We start from the raw sequence: 22,635 nt of genomic DNA on the forward strand, positions 1-22,635 counted from the left end.
ATAATTACTCCAATAGAATCAGAAATCCTATAAATTTGTAAATCCAACTTTGGTGCAAATATTAAATATGTGGACAATTAATGCAACTCAATTTTATAAATCTTATTATACATGCAGTAAGTACCGTGTGGATACCGTGTAAGTGCCTAGATATAACACAACTTAAATAAACTAGAAAAGTACAAAATATAAAATAACTAAATGTTTTAAATTATGATTGAATTCTAGTACAAAAATGAAAGCATTGAATAGATTTCTGTCACATCCTTGAACTTATAAATGGGTAATGATAACCAATAGATAAAAATATTGGATGTTATTAAAATGCACTAACCACGGCAAATTATAATTTAATTTATGATAAAATATATAATTAATAATATTTATATAATAAATACAACATAAGAGCAAGTAGGTGAAAATAAAACAAATATTTTGTTTATGAAATTACAAAATGTTTAAATTTCAATCGACACAAGATTAAAACATATTTAACTTTTAAATTATAACTTTCGAGCCCTATTTATAACAATACTTCATCTAAATGGCATGTAAAAATAATAAATTCAAATTAACAGATTTAATAGTAAATTTCCTTGATTAGCTTATATTTTAGAATAATACATAACGTACTACAAAAAAAAACATAATATTATTCATGCTATTCATTAAAAAAAAAATTTATAAAATAGGTAGACAAGGCAATTTAAAAAAATATATATATTTTTATTTTATTCCACTAAATACTATTTTTGATAACATTATACATTTATACTATCAGTATTGACATGCCTATAAACATGTGTTTATTACTATTGAAATAAACATAAATACAAATATCTATATTAATAATTTATAATAAATTATTATAGATAATATGTTAGGTAACAAACTAACAACTAATAAGTATTACAAGTTAAAAACAACTATTTTTTTTCTGAGATTTTTTTAATATAATGTATAGTATAAATAAGAAATAACTGATGTTAATATGATATATTTTAAAAAATCCTTGATTTTTAAAGATAATTCTAAAAATTAAAATTTGTTAGTTATTATATAAGTTTGAAATTTTAGTTTTTAATAATTGGCTTGGCATATACAAAGTTTTCAATTGTTGTTATAATCTCTAAAAAGTTTTTTGTTTACAATTTATATAAACATTTGAAATTTCAATCATGATGACATACATAATATTTTTGATTTTAACAAAATTCGTTATTTTCCATAAAAATACTTTAAAATATGATATTTTATTATTAAAAAATAAATAAAAATAATCAGATTCAGATATTTCAAAAATATTTATATAAAAATATTGCTATATTTTGAAGAATACAAAAGTATACAGTAAATAAATAATTTAACAACATAAAATATGTATATCAGTCAGAACATAACATTTAAGTATTAATATCAGATAAATAGATGACTATAAACCTATTTAAAATATAGGTATATATTAAATATTTTATACATAAATAATTTAGTATTTTTATATAATCTATAACTGGACATAATATTCGATACAAAGTTAATATAATTTTTCAATTTTTCTTTTATTTAGTAGTAAAAACTTTGTTTTCAGTTTTTCACCTAACTTAAAAATTTATAAATATTATGTTTGTTGATTTTGTCCTGTATTGTTTGCGCTTTATACCCAGACAAAGTTTTGCTATTTCTTGTAAAAAAAATTACACAACCTGTTAGTATTGAATATATATATATATATATATATATATATATATGTTGAATATATATTGAACAGTTAAATTAATTGTGTAAGATTTTAAAACAAAACTACTTGATCAAGATGTATAGAATGTTAATTTTTTAATTTAAGCATAATAGTCACATTTTTAAAAGTGTAAGTAATTAAATGAAAATCAATTAATTTATTATATAGTTAAATATTATGATGTTAAAATTTAATTACTAAGACTAATATATATATAAATCATTTTTTTAACATATGATAGTATACAATGATGCAATATAACATTATTAATTTTGTTTATTTAAATCCTCAGTAAGATAATAAAAAGTACTTTATAAAACCTTAAAGTTAGCGTAAGCTATTTTGTGTCTATTTCCTAAGGTTTCCATGCTTAAATATGATACTTTTTAAACAGGCAAATCCATATTATTAATAAAATTATGGTTATATTTTTTAACTGGATTATTATTAATAATGGATTATTTATATTAAACAATATTATTTTTTTTTATAGGGAATCTAATAATAATTTATTTTCTTGTTTCCAAAATGGGTAAAAACATAATAAATAATTACCATTGTTATTGTGTTTATGTATATTCTACAACCTGCAATATAATTAATAGTTATTGGAAAAAAAAATACCAAAAATTAAATACTAAATGGTAATAAAAAAATAAATAATCAGAAAAATACACAATTAATACATTTGGTTGATTGTGGTAGAAACTAATTCACTACCATTGTTCAAGACTGTACAACAGTATTCTGATCGTTTTGAATTTCTGTTCTTTTAAACATGGCCATGATCCGAGGACACCGGGGGCACATTGGTACTTTTCTCGAATCGTAACATTTCTTGTGATAACATGACCCACAATCCACACATCTTGTGACCAATCTGAAGTCCCAAGGAAAAAGTATTTTGTTCTTGTTGCATATTTCACAAACAAACCCTCTTGCTTGGCACAACTATACATTATAGTAATGAGTTTTTACAAAGTTACCGTACAAAATATTTACTTTATCTTTTTACCTGACAATTAATAATATGTTTATTACAGGCAATGATTAAGTTTTGCAGTTTTTTACCGAGCTCTCCGTTTTTGACATCCACCAAGTTTTGGATGGAATACAAGTCTGGCTTAAGAATTATATGAACGTCCATAGTTTCCAATGTCTCTTTTAATCTACTCAAAATAATATTTATTAATGTAAAAATCTATATTGTTTACATAAGAACAAAGCATAATACTGAAAACGTGCAAACTGATTCTACTATTCTAGTGTATATTTGTACCAACCGATCAGCGTATCTGCACAAGAAAATGAAATCTTTAATGTAATGCAATTGCATTCGATACGTTCTGACTTTGTCTAGGCCTCGAGCGCGTTTATACAGAACGCTATTCAAGTCGGTTATATTAAACAGCGGGTCAAATAGCATTTTCCCTAGCAGAGTGAATGAGAAACACGACACTGGATACCTGAATAAACAATACATGTCTATTAATACAATTTAGAGTATAGACGACGCTTTTACAGCACTCATGTGACGTACTTAGAAAAATCCCATTTTTCAATTATTCGACCGGGTATGATAGCGGTTTTATCTACATGACACCCTGTGCAAAAATATCGACCCAAGTAAAAGCAATAACGGAACTTGGAAGCGTATTTCACTGCCACTTTCATGCTACAGCCCGCACATCTATAACCCTGTAATTCCATTATATTTTTCCTACTGTAAAAAAAAAAAAAAAACAACAAACTTAAACCAAAAATTAAATTTACAATAAACGACAAGCGTACAAATTGTTGGTGAACAATATCTATTGCAATATAAAAATAAAGTGTATTTGAATTATGTATAGATCTAATACTAAAAATCGGAGCAATAACATAATATTGAAAAAATTCTGTTCGATGAAATACGTAAATGTATAGCATAGGAAATTACGAACAAATAAAAACATTAGGTACAAGTTTTCAGCAGGAGGTGAGTATATAGTAGAGGAAACTCACCTTAACTGTTGCGAAAGACATACGACAAAACTCAAATAATTTTTAATAGACATACACACGACGTACAAAATACACAAAAATTAAGCTATTTGATAATTTTTTTAGATTTTTTTCGCTTACGTATATTCAGTACCATAAAATATAGTAATGTATATGTATAATACGAAAATGTATAACCTAAAATTTTCCTTCCCCCTAAATAAAATGTTGTTTACGCACCTGTGTACAGCAACTCTAAGATAACTGACTATTTTATATTCAATTCCAGTTTTTAAAGTTTAGTGAAAATATCAGTGGATCACACTCAAATAAAATTACATGAATAATATTACAATTTTAAACTAAAATAGATTCCTATCAAAATTGTTGTTATTTTTTCAGCACATAATTTTTTTGATTGTTTTTCTTTCCAAAGTAAAATTAATTTTTTGTTCATTTTATCTGAGATATCTGCTCCCCCAAAATGTGATGCCCTAGCACAATTGCGCACCGCCTCCACTTAAAACCAGCCCTGCTTACATTGGCGAAGGATGACTAGTGAAAATGATTTGTGGTCGTGGTGGTGCCCAATCACTTGTGCCTCGCAACCGAGACGAAGCCTCTGGACGATCGTCGACGTGATCATGCGGGTTGACGGGCCAGCTCGACGGTAGAGGCAAAATCTGCAATTGTTCAAACACATTTAATACTCATGTATAATATTGTATTTCCAATAAAGTTCACTCTCTGCTAATGTTACACTGCCTCGCGCGCCAGTAGTGGCAATTATATGACGGTTTGTGTTAAATTGAGTGGGAATGGGTATTGAGTTTTGGACATTAGGATTTGGATTCTGTTAAGAGGACGCTACACCCACATACGTTGTCTCCGTCTTACAAGTGCGTAACAAAACAAATTTTATGCTCAGCAGATCACGTTTAGCTCCGTTAGTTTAAAATTAGAGTAAATTGACCTCTTACAAAAATTAAAGGTAACATTATTGTCGAGGGCATGACGTAAGTTTTTTATTATATTTTAATTTTAAAGTGAGTTATGTGTATTTTAAAATTGTAAATAGTTTGTATATCTCAAAATACTCATAACTCACTTTAAAATTAAAATATAATAAAAAGCCTACGTCATGCCCTCGATAATAATGTTACCTTTAATTTTTGTAAGAGGTCAATTTACTCTAAATTTTAAACTAACGGAGCTAAACGTGATCTGCTGAGCATAAAATTTGGTATGTTACGCACTTGTAAGACGGAGACAACATATGCGGGTGTGCGGGTGTAGCGTCCTCTTAACTTTGAATATTTTAAAACCATTAATTATTACAATTATAAGCATAGCCTCTACTAGCATGTGCAGTAACAATAGATGATAAGAGATTGATAGTGACGACATGAGGTACCTTTTGCGGGGCGTCATTTTCAGATATTAACCATTGGACGTTGATGTCGACGGGCCAGTTGTTCTTGCGGCTGATATGGCGGATCAATGACCGTGCAACACTTTCTGCCGTGACTGTTGAACATACGCTAGCTGATCGCGTCCGGTTTGCGTTTGAGTTCGACAACGAGCCCGCCGACGAACTGCACACTGAGAACATTGATGAACAGATGCTGTCGTCGTCCAAATCGAACTCGTCCATATCGTCAGTGGTGGACATACTAGATGTGGTTGAACAGTAAGAAGACGTTAGGGAACTCATCGTGGCTAAAAAAAAAAAAAAATGTGTAAAAACATTTAATTCGTCGAATAATTTATCAGCCAGAAATGAGGATCAATCAATATGCCTAAAACAAACCTTTATAACACTGGAAAGAAAACCATGTCGATCGACAACACCTGCATCAATGGAGTAATATTTTAGAGAGATTCAAGGGGGGTCGCAGAACATAAACATAAATTAATTTTTTTATTTTAAATCAATTTAAATTATGTGAATAAATAGAATGTAATTTTAATCAAAAACAAATAAGGAAAATCTCATTCTTCAAACGTTATGTTAGTTTAATTATTAAGCATTTCTAAACATTTTTTTTTAAATATCTGCTTTGAATTTAAGAGGTTCAATTATTTTTTATATTATTATCATTATATATAAAATATTGTATTTTTTATAGACAATTATATATTATCACTATTTTTTTGAAATGTATTATTGTATTATTATTTATTATTAAATAGCTAAAAACTTTAATTTTTCAAAAAAATATCATCTGGAATAAACGTATAAAAAAGAAAATGGTTTTTTTTGTCGGTTTGTCGTTATATAATAGCTCTGGAATATTTATAATAAAATAAAATAATTGAAAACACTATCAAATTTAACAAATTTAACATTTATATAAAAAAGAAAATCAGTTGAATAGACCGAAGGTTTCGCTATTACAGAGTTCAAAATTTAACATGATTCCAAAGCCAATACTACATGCGTAAGTCACAATATTATGTAAGTATTATACATTTTTTTATTTTTTAATAGTACAGTTTACCTACATTCAGTTAAGCAATCGGAAGACGACGTGCCGGCCGTCGGCGTCTGTTCGGTCTGCAGCTTTTGCCTGCGGCGGCAACGGATTTTTTGTTTTAACCGGTTTATCTCTTCATCACTCTCGTCGATCACTTCGTCAGTGAATTTCAATTTTTGATTGCATTTGATCTGAAAACGTCGAACACACAAATTCATGCATGAGATAACAGTGATAATTAACGACAAAACTGTTAAAATTAAAATTAATGTCATAACGGATATTATAAGCAAATAATTTATTGGTAATTAAAAAAAATAAAAACGAAAATAAAATAGGTTACTCGGGATGCTCTGATCCCGGTAACGAACAATTTTCTAGCGAAAAGAAAAAAATTAAGTATACGACCGCAGAGGTATAAAAGTAAATACTAAAGCAAATAATGAACCGCACAAAAGAATACAGTCATGCAGGTATAATTGTTAGAATGAAATGTAAATGAATATACATTTTAGATCATTCAAAAAATAATAATATTAATATTTTGATGTCTTACGCGATCTGTAAGGCACTTTTAGGAGTATATTGTTATATTCTGTGAGTATACGGTGTGTGTGTGTGTGTATATTTTTACATTTATAAAGGTATATACTGTATATCAGAGGTTCCCAAACTGTGGGTCAAGTTAAATGTTTAGATACCTATGTATTTAAACGATATGATACACTCACACAGTTTAAATTTGCTTTTTTTTCAAATAACTAAAGTCAATGACTTAAAATTCTGCAGAAGTTGAAAAAACAGAGACAGTATACTCGTATGTGTCAACGGTTAAAAAAAGAAAATTAATTCATGATGAGCTTATTTAAAAAAAAAAATAATGTTATTGATATTATTGTGGGCCGTCAAAAATTTAAATAATTTCCAAAATTGGTCGTACTATAACCAGTTTGGGAACTTTTGGTGTATACTGTATATACATTTTACACACACGTGATTATTATATATAGGAAGATTATTTTATCACTAAAAAGTCATTTTCATAATATAATTTTTGATTTATATGTTTATGAAATTGTTTTTTGTACATAATTTAAAGCATTACACACATTAAAAAATATATATTTTATTATTTTTTATCATAATTATAATTTTATAATATTCTAGACAGGAAGCAGAATATATTTATGACAACTACAGAATGTTGGACCAAACACCTTACAAGTTAATTAGTTAATATTCAATATGCAGATGAGCAGAATGGACTGACAGGGTTACACCAGTACATTGGATATTGTATAAATTAATTAAGTACTGAATACTGAAAATTGTACAAAAGTACAATGAAAAATGTATGTTGTCATTTAAAGAAGTAAATATTATAATTTATAACATTTAAGTAAAATGATAAAAAATAGTAAAAATATTTTCATAAACACATAAATTTACTGGGAAAATGGCAGTTCAATGATATAATAATCGTCTTGTACATAAAGGGAATTCCATGTGATGGAAGAAAACAGCACACTGCGATGTCGAGAATGCATAAGTAGATTTTATTCTCTCCCGACGGCCGGTTGTTTATGGTGAGCAGGAGACATTTGGCCGGAATCCCCTGGCCAGACCGATGACACTACGACCGTCGAGCACTTGCAGAAGACAAAAAAAATTGATGTTGCCATTGATGGGACAAAAAATATTTTTTTTACATAATGTAAACAGTTGGTATAAATACAAATATTATAGTGTTCATTTCATACTATATTATGCGATAATACTATAATACACATGCGGTTAAAACCTAATTACCGCTTGACTGCTGACAATAAATATATTTTTTAAACTTGTTATTGATATAAGCTAATGTAATTAATATTTTGGTACTTGTAAGAAGAATGTAATTCTGAACAAAAAAAAAAAAAAAAAAAAAAATAGGAAAAAATTTAATTTGTAACATAATTAATCAATCAATATTATGAAAACATAAGATGATAATATTATTTAATACAGATTCACCCAATTATTAATTGTTTTTCAGAATTAACGTTAAATCTGATAGAAACCTAAATATTTGTAATTAGGGTCAACAATAAATGCAAAATAAGTTTCTAAGTGTATAGCGCCATAGTTGACTATAGCGTGAAGATAATAACAACAAATTTATTTAATCCGAAATAAATCAAGCAGTTAGTAGCTTTTTTTGTTTTGAGATTTGTCCTTTGTCAAAATGTATTAAATTATTATTTATTACATTGACTGAACCACATGGTAGTTAATAGTTATCGCCATAAAACAATAGTTACAAATAAATACTAACTTGTTCAATAGTGCCAATGATTGCTTCAGAAATTTTGAAATGAGCATTTTCACGATCTAGCTCAGCGTTGGCTTGAAGAAACTGTCCAGAAGATAAGAACTTGAACAAATCTTGATCGGGAAAATATGAAGATACTAATCCGAATGTTCCTACATACTTTGAAGGTGGAAATTCATCATAAGGAATCAAAGTTCTAGACCCGTCAGAGATATTGCTTCGAGTGTCATCGTCAGATTCTTCTAATATTTTCAATGGGAGTGTAAACAACTTTGATCGTCGTTTATTTTGTTTGGGCAAATCATTATTTGATAACTGATGTTTATTTGAATCATCGTTATCGCATAGAAGCTGTTCATAATTTACATCCAATAACTTTGGTAACAAAATCTGTGCCGTATTTTCTATTGTTGCACCTTGGAGGGTACAATCTAATAAGTTGTCAGATGTTTGCATCACATCAAAACTTAATGACCGTCTGAGTTTTGATTGATGAAATGTCGTACGATAAATATCTGGCCAACTTTTATAGCATTGTCTTTTACACAAATGTTTAATTTTACATTTAGGTAGATCATTATGATATCCAGTAATCATTTTATGCTCATTGATGTTTTCAGATGATTTATAATTCAAGAGATTCGTCAATGAACCCAATTGTTTGAAATATTTAATATGTGTTTGTTTATGTAACAATTTTGGCAAGGTAGAACAATGTTCACTTTTAGATGAATAATTCAAGTACTAAAAAAACATTTTAAAATAATATAGTATCAACAATAATAAAATAGTTAATTAAAAATGGCTTACTAATTTGGGATTGATTTCCAGTAATAAAGACGGTTGATTCAGTTCAACAGCTCTTAGACATAATAATGCAGCATCACTATACTCTTTTTGACATAAAAAAGCTTCTGCCTTATAAAATTTATATAGATGATCTTTGTCAGATAATAACAACCCAAGTTTTTCAGATAGTGAATGGTTTTCAAGACTAAAAAAATTATAACATAAAAAGGTAAAATTACAAATTAGGTAAGTAATCAGCAATAAACCAATAAATAATAACAACAAATTAATAATCAAATTTCTGGAAAATATTAATTCATACTCAATATCAGTGATTGTTTTGAGTTGCAAGAGAGCTTTCATATTTGTCTTTATTTTTAATACGCAAAAATATTATCAAATAATAATTTATGGTTATCATAACAGTTTTAATATACTACATAAGTATGGTTAGGCTGTCTTTAACAAGAGGGTAATTTCATTTAATCAAAAGAAATATATTGTTTACACTAATTCCAATACTACTATAACTAAGATCTATTTAGGTATTTTATATTTCTTTATGATTTATCGTAAATCTATAACTTTTTTAAAGAAAAATAAGATAAAAAACAATATCTAGCACTAGCTTAAGGTATTTTCTAAATACAATTACCACAAAAAGCTTTTGGAACATCATGACTACACAAGTGTAGCAACAATAAATTCCAAAAAGTCCACAAAACAAACTTAATACATAATTTAAAATATGACCCAACATATTATTATAAATCCTATATAATTATTTAGAAAATCTTTAATTTTAATTCAATAATATCAATTTAATGAAAATATTTTAAATAAAATTACTAGTAAGTTAGAGGTACAGTCAATTCTGGTTCTTGTTAGTTATTTATATAAGTATATATTTTATAATGTAAAATCTGTGATTATTTTCTAAAAAATATACTATTCATTTTTTCTTTGATAATCTACTAATCTATTTTCTATTGGCTATTATAACTTAAGACAACTAATTGTTTATTAATTTTGATAAGAAAATCAAGACGTACATGGAACCTTGAAGTTCAAGAGAAATTAATTTTTTTTTTGCCTTATTAAGATTTTCGACTTATTGAGGTTACACTGTAACACATTTTGATAAACTTAACTTTGGATACAAAAAATATCCATCATGTGTAATTTTTACACCTTGAAGTAGAATAAATTATCAAAAATGACAAACATATTTCAAAATATAAGTAATGTGCTTTAGTTAATTAACTTTTAAGAGAACAATAAGGTAAATTTTGAAATACAAATCCATTATTAGACACTAAATTGACAGAAGAATAATAATTATTATTTTGTCAGTCCAGAATAATGAATTAATTACAAACAGAACATTTAAAAATCCCATTATTGCAATACAACTAATCATTAAGCACTGTCACATTATTCATTATTCATACTATAATTATAATTCATCATATATATTTTTAGTTCCTTCATGACTTAATTAACACTAAAAATGTTATTTTATTGAAAAGTTTACGTACGACCAATGAAATAAGCATAATATTTAGTTACATTACATAGGATCTCCAATGGATAATATTCTAGATTCTTATATAATTTTACTCTAATAACTTAAATTGTGAGAAAGCCCACACTGATTAGGTGTATTTAGGTAGAATATCTGAATATCAATCAATGCCTAATACCCCGTCAAACCTAATTGGTGGACCTCAGTATAAAACTATAGTAACAAAGAGTCAAAACTAACAAAATAACTTGTGTAAGTCAGGTATTAATAATAACATTATAGTTGATGCAGCATAATTTTAAAGATATTCAATATTCAAAAATAGCTCATATGTAAGATACCGTCTATAATCTGTTTGTTGTTATTTTTTCGTGAAATAAGTTTAAAAAAATTGTTGGATACTAATATATTATTGAGTGTAACTAGTGAAATTAATTTTATCAAAATTTCCTAAGAAAGAGAAGAACTTTATCTGGGTTTTTTTTGAAGAATATTAATTATGTACAACTCCTTATATGAAAAAAAAAATAAAAGTAAAATTTTTGAGAATAAAAAAATCTTTTTGTAACTTAAACAAAATATAGTTTTCAACCTTTATCATTTATCATAAAAATAAATACTATACTACTGTAACAAAAAAATAAAATAAATAAATAAAAATGAAAATAATAATTGTTGAAATTGATGAAGTTATACTAGAATTTTTGTTTGTAAATGGGCAGTATATCAAAATATTTAAATATTATTTAACCAGAAATGTATAGGTGCATACATAAATATGTCATAACAAGTATGATACCTGAAATACCAAACTATTCATGAATATGTGCTATAAAGTATCATTAAATTAAATGTTGTAGATTATATAAGCATCCAGCTAACAGTTAACAACTTTAACAAATTTCCAAAAAATTTTATAATTTGTGTTTATTATATTTTATTTGTTAACTGGGTAGTGAATGAATTTTTGTCATAACATACCTTTTATATATCCATAATGATAATTTATCCAAATTTTCATTTTTAGGGCATGTATTTCTAGACAATGTGTATAATGATGCTATTGTTGGGTGCAACCAATTGATTCCTTGGATAAAATTCCAAACAACATCTTCAGCCTTTAAAAAATTATAGTTAAACATTGTTGCAAGGTTAAATAAAATCATATTGTATACAAGCACGCCACAAAATTTCTACTTACGTTTGAATTTATCGCTATACATCCATGACTAAAAATATTCATCATAATTGAATGTAATCGATCTAGGCCACCACATACTTCCCAAGTATTGGTTTGAGCGGACATAGACAAACATTCTACGGTAGATTTCAGATGATCTAATATCACAGGCAGTTCTTCCATCTATTTGAATATTTTAAGAAAATTACAAGTATACGTGTTATAAAACATTAAAACTAATTTTGTACACCTAATTGTTTATTCACGAGAAAACTATTTACACAAACAATCACTATTGAGTGTCAGTCAGTAATTATAATTCATTAGAGTTAAACAATAAAAATAGTAGATAGATGATTTATTATGATATAATATATACGTGTATAACATACATAAACATTAATCATACATCGTTAGATACAAAATAAATAATGATAGAATAAATATTTGATTTCAAATAAAATATTATAATCATAAAATGTAAATTTGTTTAAATTATATAAACTATGGCGGATAAACAAAGATATAAATACTTAAAATTATTATATTCATGAAAAAATTAAGATTAAACTATTAAAGTATACAGATCTGTGAAATAAATTTAGTGTAATAGCTGCAAAGCTGCAATGCAGCATCGATCCACCTAGTATTCTAATCTATCTCGAATCTCGATGTGAACAATATAAATAATAACTGATAACACATTTCAGTTATCAAAATGTGAAGTAAGGAATAATATGATAAGACCGTATTCTGCCATTCTGGTGGCTGGCAGTCGTAATGAAGTAATTTCCAAATGTTGTAGATATTTGTTTCCAATTGGGTCGTAAGCAGTGGCGGAGTGGGAGAAAAACACAGCCTGGGAAAATCATAATTTTGTAGAGGCCCTCAATATTAAGTACCAACGACCTTTTAAATATATAATATATTTTTTATACGTCATGTGGATGCTACAACAACATGTGTACCTAATAACTATTTTAGATTCTGAGCGGAGCGATGAATGTATTGTTTTTATAAAATGATGTGTGTTCTTTTATTTTTATTTGTGTCTGTCATGACGTTTTAGGATAGTAAAAAAGCTTAGACTTTTTCAACAGTATCTCTTCTGATAGGAAAGTGAATCTAGTTGGTTGTTTTCCCAGTAGTTTTCAAAAGTGCCGTGAAAAACAAAAGAAAAATTATGGAAAAATTGAAGTTTTACTCAAAATTTATTTTATTCTGTGATGTAACTCTAAAACAAATGACCGTTGATGTACAATCGTTTTTCGTAAACAATAATATTATATCATTGAATTCATATTTTAATAGCACCCATTACAGTGACCTACTTGTAACCTACTGTACAGCAGAATGACATCCACTTTTCAAACTTGTAACAATAAATTGTGAACAAGCCTGGTCTGGCCGAACACAAGCCAGTCCCGCATTTTAAAATACCTAATCAGAAAACTAGGTTTTTATGTTTAATAATATTTTATATTACATACTTATTACTTATTAGATAATATTTTAATTTATAATTTCACCATTATAATATTAATAAATATGGTATATTTTATACCAGCAGCGGCCCACCGGGAAATTTCCCGGTATCCCGGTCGTCCAGTACACCACTGGTCGTAAGTCGTAACTAAGAACTTTAACGCTGTACTTGTATATTATCATAAATGTAATTCGTAAGCTATATAATCTATAACGCCATACCTACACTGGCTATACTCATATAGGCGAAACTAGACACTTTTATTAAGTTAGACCTAATAAAAAATATAACAAATAATTATATAAACAACTTTATAATTTAGTAATTTCGTTTATTATATAGATCTATATGACCTATATGTATCAGGGTGTCCCACGGAGATCTGACAAATGAAATAACTTTTGTTCTAATCAATATTTAAAAAAAATGTCTTTTAAATATAATTCATAGACACTTGGGCTACATTTTTAGAATACATTTTTTATTTTTATTTTTTAATACTGAAAATAAAAAACTTAAAATTGATAAAAAATTTTTTGGAAATATTCAATATAGCCAATTTGTATATCAGATTTTCAGAAAAATGTATATGGTAAAAACTCTTATTTGAGTAAAATGGCTGATTTTTTACAATTTTTTTAAATATTAATATTTTAGTTCAGTAAATTACGATCTAGTTTATGTAAGAAAAATTTTAATTTCAAAAAATATTTTATATGAACATTTTAGAGGTTCATGTTAAAATCTAATTAATTTTATATTGTATCTACTATTTTATTATAATAATATTATTTGGTAAATAAACTCATTTTTCGAAATTTAATAATTTAAATATATAATAATAGACAACGATTAAATGCTACCAATTTTTTTAAATCTTCAATGACATTCTCAACATCAACGTAATTAACCAAAGACTGATTATGATGGTTTTTTTTGTACCTATCTAAAAAATAATCACTGACAAAAATTATATTAAACAAAATTAATTCCTAGTCACGCGGTCTTTTTGTGACTAAAAATACCTATAAATTCAAAAAAACAATAGATGATTGTTTTAAATAGCATTAAATGATAGCTTGACTTGGAGATTGAAGGTATTAAAGTACACCAAATAATATAAATTACTTACAATGAGTAATTTGAAAAATTATAAATGCCTGGTCTTTTAGACAGCGATGCAACTAACGGGGGTTTAAAATTAATTATTTGGTGACTTATACTAATGTGTATAATAATAATAATTAGCATGGTATTATATTTTATATAATAGTTAAAAATTTTAACCCATCCTCTATCAATAAAAAAAATATTCTAATTAATAATTACCTCTCCATGATTTTGTGATGTAAGAATCTTGTGATTTGTGAACAATCGCTGATTAATGATAAAAATAAGAATTTATACTAAAAGAAATAATATGAAAATATTAAAGTGCGTAGAATCGACATTAATTGTCTACAGGTAACAAACATTATCGATTGGCGATTTATTACGTAAAATTAACTATTACTTGCTATAAAAATAAACATCGAAGGTCTAAATTAAACAATAAACTGGTGAAAACCGATTATTCGAGTACATTGAATAGAATAAAATAGAATACGACTCCATATTTCCATAATCGATGTTAAAAATAAATGTTATTATAACATTTCCTTTGTAGTGTGTACAATTTAATTTAAGAAATCAAGTCCACATATTGCACATAACAGTGCACTATGCACTTCCTGCGCTTATAATAATAATAGCATTGATTATAATAGGTACAAGTGGTTTAATAATCATGCAGTAGGTAGGTACGTAACATTTAAACGGAAAATGTCATACATTTTAGATGCTAAAAATAAAGTTTTTAGTTTTAAATAAATATATTATTGGGCATTCTAAAAAATCACTTTATATGTTATATTATAATCCTCGTTTGAACCAATTGTACCTATATAGTTGATTATATTATGGTATTATATAAAACGTACAAATGTATACGTTAACATGTATAAATATATTATTTATAATGCCTAAATAATTATTAAAATATATAATATATACAAATGTTTAGTCAGTATTAGGTCAGGCCATGGCCATGGCCTGTCCCGTAGTTTCGTCTATGCCTATACTATATGATAAAAATATAAAATATATGTATTGCTTGTATTAATAAATAATAATTAATATTGTCGTATACTCGTATATAATACGTCCCACGTTTCCTACAATATAGGAATCTAGATTGTTTTTCAAATGTTTAATTTATCCTAAGAACTACTATCGTGGTTTTACGAAGAACCTTGACTGTTTTCTTTATAGACAAAAATTTGAAAATGAAAATTATTATTATGTTGAAATGTTTATGTTAATTTGATCGAAAACAGCCAAAAAGTACATTTAAACGTCGATACGATTAATAAATGCCTATTATATTTGATAACGAGGAGGTAATTAACGAGTACGTGATTTGTTATTTAGAAACAATCAAACAATACTATAATATTATTAAATGAACGTTACATTTTACGAGGTGCCGAGTGTAAAAAAAAAAAACTGCTGTTCGAATGCTATGTTTGGGACATTCCATTGTATTTGCAGAAAGAAATGAAATGATTTTACCTTTTTTTTTTCAGGGTTGAACCGACGACGCCACGGGAATTGCTTTAGCCTAAGTTAATTTATCTATATTATAGTCATTTATTTTTATTTTTAATGAAATAAACTTTTAATCTATCAAATAGCACTTCCAAAATGTTGAAATTTTAAAAAATCATAAAAAGTTATATGTTTTTATATAAGACAGATTTTAGAATTGGACATTTTTAGTTTTTTGAAAAAAATTTAAATCAGATTTAAAATATTTATTTTTAAAATTAAAATTAAAAAACAAAAATAAATGTTATAAGTATGTGCAGCGCCAATATCATTAAATTAAATATAGAAAAAATATTTAAAAATATTGTTAGAACGAAGTTATTTAATTAGATATTATTATTATTTAATTTACCCGTTTTTCCTGTTCCTGTATAAATAGATACTATTATTTATTTAAAATAAATAATGTAATACAGCTGTCAGGACAATATAGCAAGTCCATGTCTACTATATAGCAAGTATCTTGGAAAGATTTTATATTGTAATACACTAATACGTAATACTTATATAGTTTTATGTGGCAATGGGTATTAAGAGGACGCCACTCCCGCATGTGTTGTCTTCGTCGTACAAATGCGTAGCATAGCAAATTTTACGCTCAGCAGATCACGTTTATCTCTGTTATTTTAAAATTTAGAGTGAATTGACCTATTATAAAAATTAAAGGCAAGATTATTACCGAGTGCATCTCATAGGCTTTTTATTATATTTTAATTTTAAAGCGAGTAATGAGTATTTTAAAATTGTAAATAATCTAAAAATACTCATAACTCGGCTTAAAATTAAAATATAATAAAAAGGCTATGAGATACACTCGGTAATAATCTTGCCTTTAATTTTTATAATAGGTCAATTCACTCTAAATTTTAAAATAACGGAGATAAACGTGATCTGCTGAGCGTAAAATTTGCTATGCTACGCACTTGTACGACGGAGACAACACATGTGGGTTTGGCGTCCTCTTAATAAATAATATATATATATACCACAGAAACTTTTTACCTAAATTTGAAATAATATTTTTAAGATAATTTGAAGTAACTATATCTGCTATTACCATGTCTCATCATTACAGAAAATTGAGATCGATAATATGTGTTAATTTCAACTGCAGATTTACACCAGTATCTACCTAGCTATGACCTAGGTACTTACCCAACACAACAATTTATTTGATTTTTTTGGTCTTTCTTGTCACACGCTGAACTTTCCGGATTTTTAACCTATTGAGAGGACGTTTCACCCGTATGTGTTGTCTCTGTCTTACAAGTGCGTAACATTGCAAAATCTGTTTTACGCGGGAAAGAACCAAGAAAGTTATAACTAAGAAACGAAATTTTTACCACATAAAAAGGAGAATTTTGTCTGTGCAATATCGTTTTTATTTTTTCGATATCACTTAGGTATACAAAAAAAATTCTTATTGTTTTATAATACATTAATTTTGCGTTTTTTAAGCATGAATAACTTTTTTTGAAGTTCTGATATCGAAAAAATAAAAACGATATTGTGCAGACAAAATTCTCTTTTTTATGTGATGAAAATGTCGTTTCTTAGTTATAACTGTATCTTTCTCGGTTCTTTCCCGCGCGAAACAGTTTTTGCAATGTTACGCACTTGAAAGACGGAGACAACACATGCGGGTGAAACGTCCTCTTAATACGTATTTTATATTATTATACCTAACTACAGTCTACTTTTCCAATATTATAAATGTTATTACCTTGATAACTGTTAAAATCGATCAAATTTTTTTGTCCATTCACTTCAATTGGCACTTGTGTTTGAGGTTTTTAAGGCTGAATTATAGCAATTATTTTAAAAGTCAGTTTCAGTATTGACGCCATATTATATAAACTGCCTATTTAATGCAAATATGAAAATATGCTATAGATATTGTGGTTTTATAATCACTAATTAATCAGAATCAACACTTCAAAAAGCCGCGAGCCGTTTGCAAAGCTAATACTGAATTATGGGCGTCTCCAGGGGGGGGGGGCAAGACGGTATACTTGCCCTCCCTTAGAATTTTAAATTTATTTTTAAAAGCTTAAGTGTAAAGCGTCAATTTAATAAACATAATAGATTACTTTTAAAATGCGAGCATTAAATGCATAAAAAATCTTCATTTATTCCCCCCCCCCCTAGAAAAATGTATTGGGAGTGGGGACGCACATGTACGGAATATATTCACAAATTCGCAAACTTTATCTGCAAAACTAAATTTTTCGCTACCAACTTTTATATATTTTTATTTATTCACCCAAGTATTCACCACAAATACCGTGTGTTCAATTTTAAGGGTAACAGGAAATATTTCGATCGCGACCTTGAATTTGATTCGGGGTTTTTATACGGCGTACAGGATTTATAAATACATCTATTTATGATAAATTTTATTTTTTAATTATTTTTATCGGCGAATGAGCAGTAAAATAAAAATTTCTTAAATAGGAACAACTATTTTGGATACTGGATTTAGATTTCTTTATTTTTTCTGAACAACTTTGATCTTTACAGTTAGTATTGATATATTCAAAATTGTCATTTCTATGACGGTCGAAAGTTTTAAATTAGTATTAATTCGTAAATATCGCGCATCTTTCAACGCTATTGGTCAGATCATAATCCTTATTGGACAAATGATTCAAACTTTGAGCTTGTGTGGGGAACAAATGTCTGGTGTAGGCTTTTATGTGGTAGAATATTAGGTCCTTACTTTTACTACGATACTCTGACAGATAGAAGATAGGTACCTAGACTTTTTGACTTTTGTCGAACACACTACCAACATTTTTGGATTAATTCAACTTAGATATCTGCATGAATTTATTTTTCCAACAAGAACCTAACCTAAGCCACCCATAATGCTGCAATTGTTCGAGAATACCTTAACCAAACTTTTGGCCATAAATGGATGGGTACGAATGGTCCAGTAGTCATTACAATGGCAGTAGATCAGGGGTGGCCAACAAGTCGATCGCGACACCATTTGGCATTTTTTTAAATTTTTGAATTTTTTTTTGTAAATGTGTATCTTCCTGTGTATACTTATCCTATTAATATAAAAATTAAATTTAGAAAAAGGCAATAAATAATTCTGAAAAATGAGTCTATACAATGATATAGAGTTATATATCGTGTAGGAATTAAATTACGTGTTGTGTGAAATTGTGAAAATTAAACGTGTTAATAATACTTGTGTACAATAATAATATAACAACACTTCTATATAATTTATAATTAATTTTTCTTTTGTTTATTGACCTTCTTTTTTTTTTGTCGATCGCGACAACCTTAAAAAACTCAGAGGTCGATCCCTAGTCTTTTAAAGTTGGCCACCCCTACTTTAGATCACCTGGTATAGTGATATAACACCATTAGATTATTTTTTATGGAGACATTTAAAAACATTAGTTTATGCTAATCCACCAATTAATCTTGAAGATTTGAAAAACAAAATAATCTCACCGAATGTCAAATAATAAACACAAAGAGAACTATTACTGCGACGTTCGGAAGCGTGTATTATTGAAAATAATGGCAATAACTTTGAACTGTAAACAGTTCATTGAATGAATTGTAAATGATATTTTTTTAATCATAAATTTTAATAATAGTAATAACAAATACATGTTGTAGTTTTAATAAAATAATTGTAATAATATCTAATGTGTAATCAAGTTAGAGCGTTGAAAAATGCTATATTTACGAATTAACTAATTTAAAACTTTCGACCGTCATATAAAAATGGCAATTTTGAAGATATCAACAAACTGCAAAGATCAAAGTTGTTCAGAAAAAATAAAGCAATCTAAATCCGCCAAATCCGGTATCCAAAATAATAGTATTTAAGAAATTTTTATTTTACTGCGCATGATCCGATAAAATAATAATTAAAAATTAGAATTTATCATATATAGATGTATTTATAAGTCCTGTACGCGGTATAAAAACTCCGAATCAAATTCAAGATCACGTGATTGAAATATTTCCTGTTACCTTTAAATTTGAACATACGGTACCTATTATAATATATATTACCACTCAGATTAAACAGTTTATAAAATTAACTTGATCAAATAAAGAGATTATATCCTGGCAATTCGTATTACTCTGCGATGGCGGCAACTTAAATATTTAATTTTAATAAAAAAATCAATAACATAAAGGCCAAGGCCGATGATTAACATATAATACTAGTACGTCATTACTTCATTAGGTAGTTATTATAGTGTTTGAAGTCGAAAACGTGAAACATTGAAATTTTTTCTAATATAAAAATTAATGATGGTTATTTGTCAATAACCTAGACAAAGAAAACCATCACTAATGAGTAGTTTGTGATTATTTTCCATTATATTATAAAATTGTGTAAGTAAGTTATGAGTTAATGACAATTATACTAAAAAATAATACTTATATAAAAAAAACTCAATTTTAGTATTTATTTATTTATTTTTTAATGTTAAATTAATTTTTTTCCTATAAATATACACATTTTAAGAAAAAAAAGAAGTAGGTAATGAATCAAATTAACCATTCATTATAAATAATTAAATATAATATATTCTACAGAAAAAGATTGATATATGTCACTTTCTTCGTATTCGTCTGATTCTGGTATTATCAATAATTAATTATCCATTCTTCAAAATGTATAATTTCTAACTTTAAAAACAAAGACATATTATAAACAAACATTAATAACCATTTAAAGAAAATAACGCACTTGTCTTACCAGCAGTCAGTCGATAGATATTATGAGCCTGTGAAAATAATAAATTGAACAAATAGTTCACTAGTGCAATATTTTATATTGGTATACATATCTTATATTAACATCTGTCGATAATAAATTATTTGATTGTACATTTTATATTACGTTAAAAGTTGATAAATCCCTAAAACCATGGATTTTACAATAGCTAGTACATCATATTTATTTAAAGAAATCCATTTTAGTAAATTACTGTTGCAGCTGAATGCAAAAAATATTTATATTTTTAAATAGCTATCAATTTCGTTTATAATATTATGTATATAGTAAACAATTGGTAAAACTGCGTACATTCAAGCATCAATACTCGGGACTAAATATAAAATAATATCGGGAATATTCGAGGACAACAAACGAGTCGTGTGCACTGTGCAGTTTACGTTTTATTTTTATATTCGATGGATAATCAAACGTCCATATCCGATACAGAGGCAGACTAATGACTTTTATATCAGTAGAACATACTACATAGGTCGTAGCCTAAATTGTTCGTTTTTATTATTTTATTTGTTATTATGGCACCAAAAAGAAAATGTCATTTTTGTGACGAATTTAATATTGTTAAATATTATTAAACAATAAATTTATAAAAAATTTTACATTGTTAATTTGTAAAATTTGTTACAGTAATTAAGTGTATAAGTTATAACACTATAACCTATTGTGTCATTTTTTTAATACATACGCAATGGCTTATATAATTTAATGATATTAATTATTTCTAAATGTATTTACTATTTTTTTTGTCTTTCATCCCGGTTTTGTTTGATGAAATTATGGCAACCCTAAATACTCCGAAGTTCAAAAATCATTAAAACACTTAATATTTCAACACAATAATATAGCAAATGCTGAAAAAAAGAATTAAAATTTTAAAAAAAAATTTGTTATTTTTATGGCATTCAAGAGAGTATAATAACTGCATACTTCTTAAACTGAGAATAAAAATATTATAAATAAAATTAATTGTATATTATGTTAAACAATGTGTGTCACGATACCGATAATAATAATTGTATATAAATTAAAAATTAAAATGTAAATAATATATATTATATGATGGTAAATATTATGTAATTAGTGATCAGTGATCACCAATATTACCTTGCTATTACGACATTACAGGGCTTTTTGATGTTATAATTTATAAAAAATACCGAAAGTTAAACCATTGGGGATCTTTTTTACCAGTGATTTTTATTTCCGCAATTTATTCAATTTAATAAGTATATTTTTCAATTGCCAGACAAAAAAAAAAAAATATTATTGTTAATTATTGCAGTTGACAACTATTACTGCTTTGTGATAATATAACATATATAGATACCTACTTAAATTTAACCTACACTACCTACCTATTTATTTTTCTATTGATAGAATCAAAGTTTTGACAATCATTGGAATCATTAAATCGTTATCTATACTTTGTATTTCTACTTATTAGTTATTATTCCGTCGTACCGACTTTATAGTATATAGGTACCTACCTAGTTGATTACTCGAATGTATATTATAAATTATAATTAATTATATTTCATAACATTCTGTTATCTAGTCCTAGTGCTCAATACTGCTTGCAAGGCAAGACAGGACGTTAGCTTAGGAATAAATATAATATAATATAATATTAAATAAGAATTATAATAAAATATGAAAATAAATAATTAAACAGGAAAATAATGATATAGTAATAATTGTAAAGATATACTTACTAGAA

General features: G+C 26.7%; 1 protein-coding gene across 1 annotated transcript; it reads right to left on the bottom strand.

Annotated features, from left to right (window-relative positions):
* Positions 1–2,295: 2,295 nt before the first annotated feature.
* Rubicon (run domain Beclin-1-interacting and cysteine-rich domain-containing protein rubicon) lies at positions 2,296–12,632 on the bottom strand. The gene is made up of 12 exons (XM_089216379.1): positions 12,399–12,632; positions 12,028–12,189; positions 11,808–11,944; positions 9,323–9,506; positions 8,516–9,256; positions 6,227–6,389; positions 5,136–5,440; positions 4,262–4,404; positions 3,279–3,461; positions 3,022–3,204; positions 2,754–2,907; positions 2,296–2,689 (listed from the first exon to the last, which is right to left on the bottom strand). Exons 1-12 carry the CDS (start codon positions 12,411–12,413, stop codon positions 2,465–2,467), a joined length of 2,595 nt encoding a protein of 864 aa, XP_089072505.1. The 5' UTR covers positions 12,414–12,632; the 3' UTR covers positions 2,296–2,464.
* Between the last annotated feature and the right edge of the window lie 10,003 nt (positions 12,633–22,635).

Source organism: Diuraphis noxia, unplaced genomic scaffold, assembly GCF_037042655.1.
Source record: "Diuraphis noxia isolate RWA-SAM2 unplaced genomic scaffold, SU_Dnox_SAM2 contig0001, whole genome shotgun sequence".
Lineage (NCBI taxonomy): Eukaryota > Metazoa > Arthropoda > Insecta > Hemiptera > Aphididae > Diuraphis > Diuraphis noxia.

Excerpts from the sequence above, each read along its gene's own strand:
- Rubicon (XM_089216379.1), bottom strand. Across the intron at positions 6,390-8,515 it reads TCATTGGCACTATTGAACAA|ATCAAATGCAATCAAAAATT; the intron begins GTTAGTATTTAT and ends CGACGTTTTCAG. Across the intron at positions 3,462-4,261 it reads ACTAGTCATCCTTCGCCAAT|TAGGAAAAATATAATGGAAT; the intron begins GTAAGCAGGGCT and ends TTTTTTTTACAG.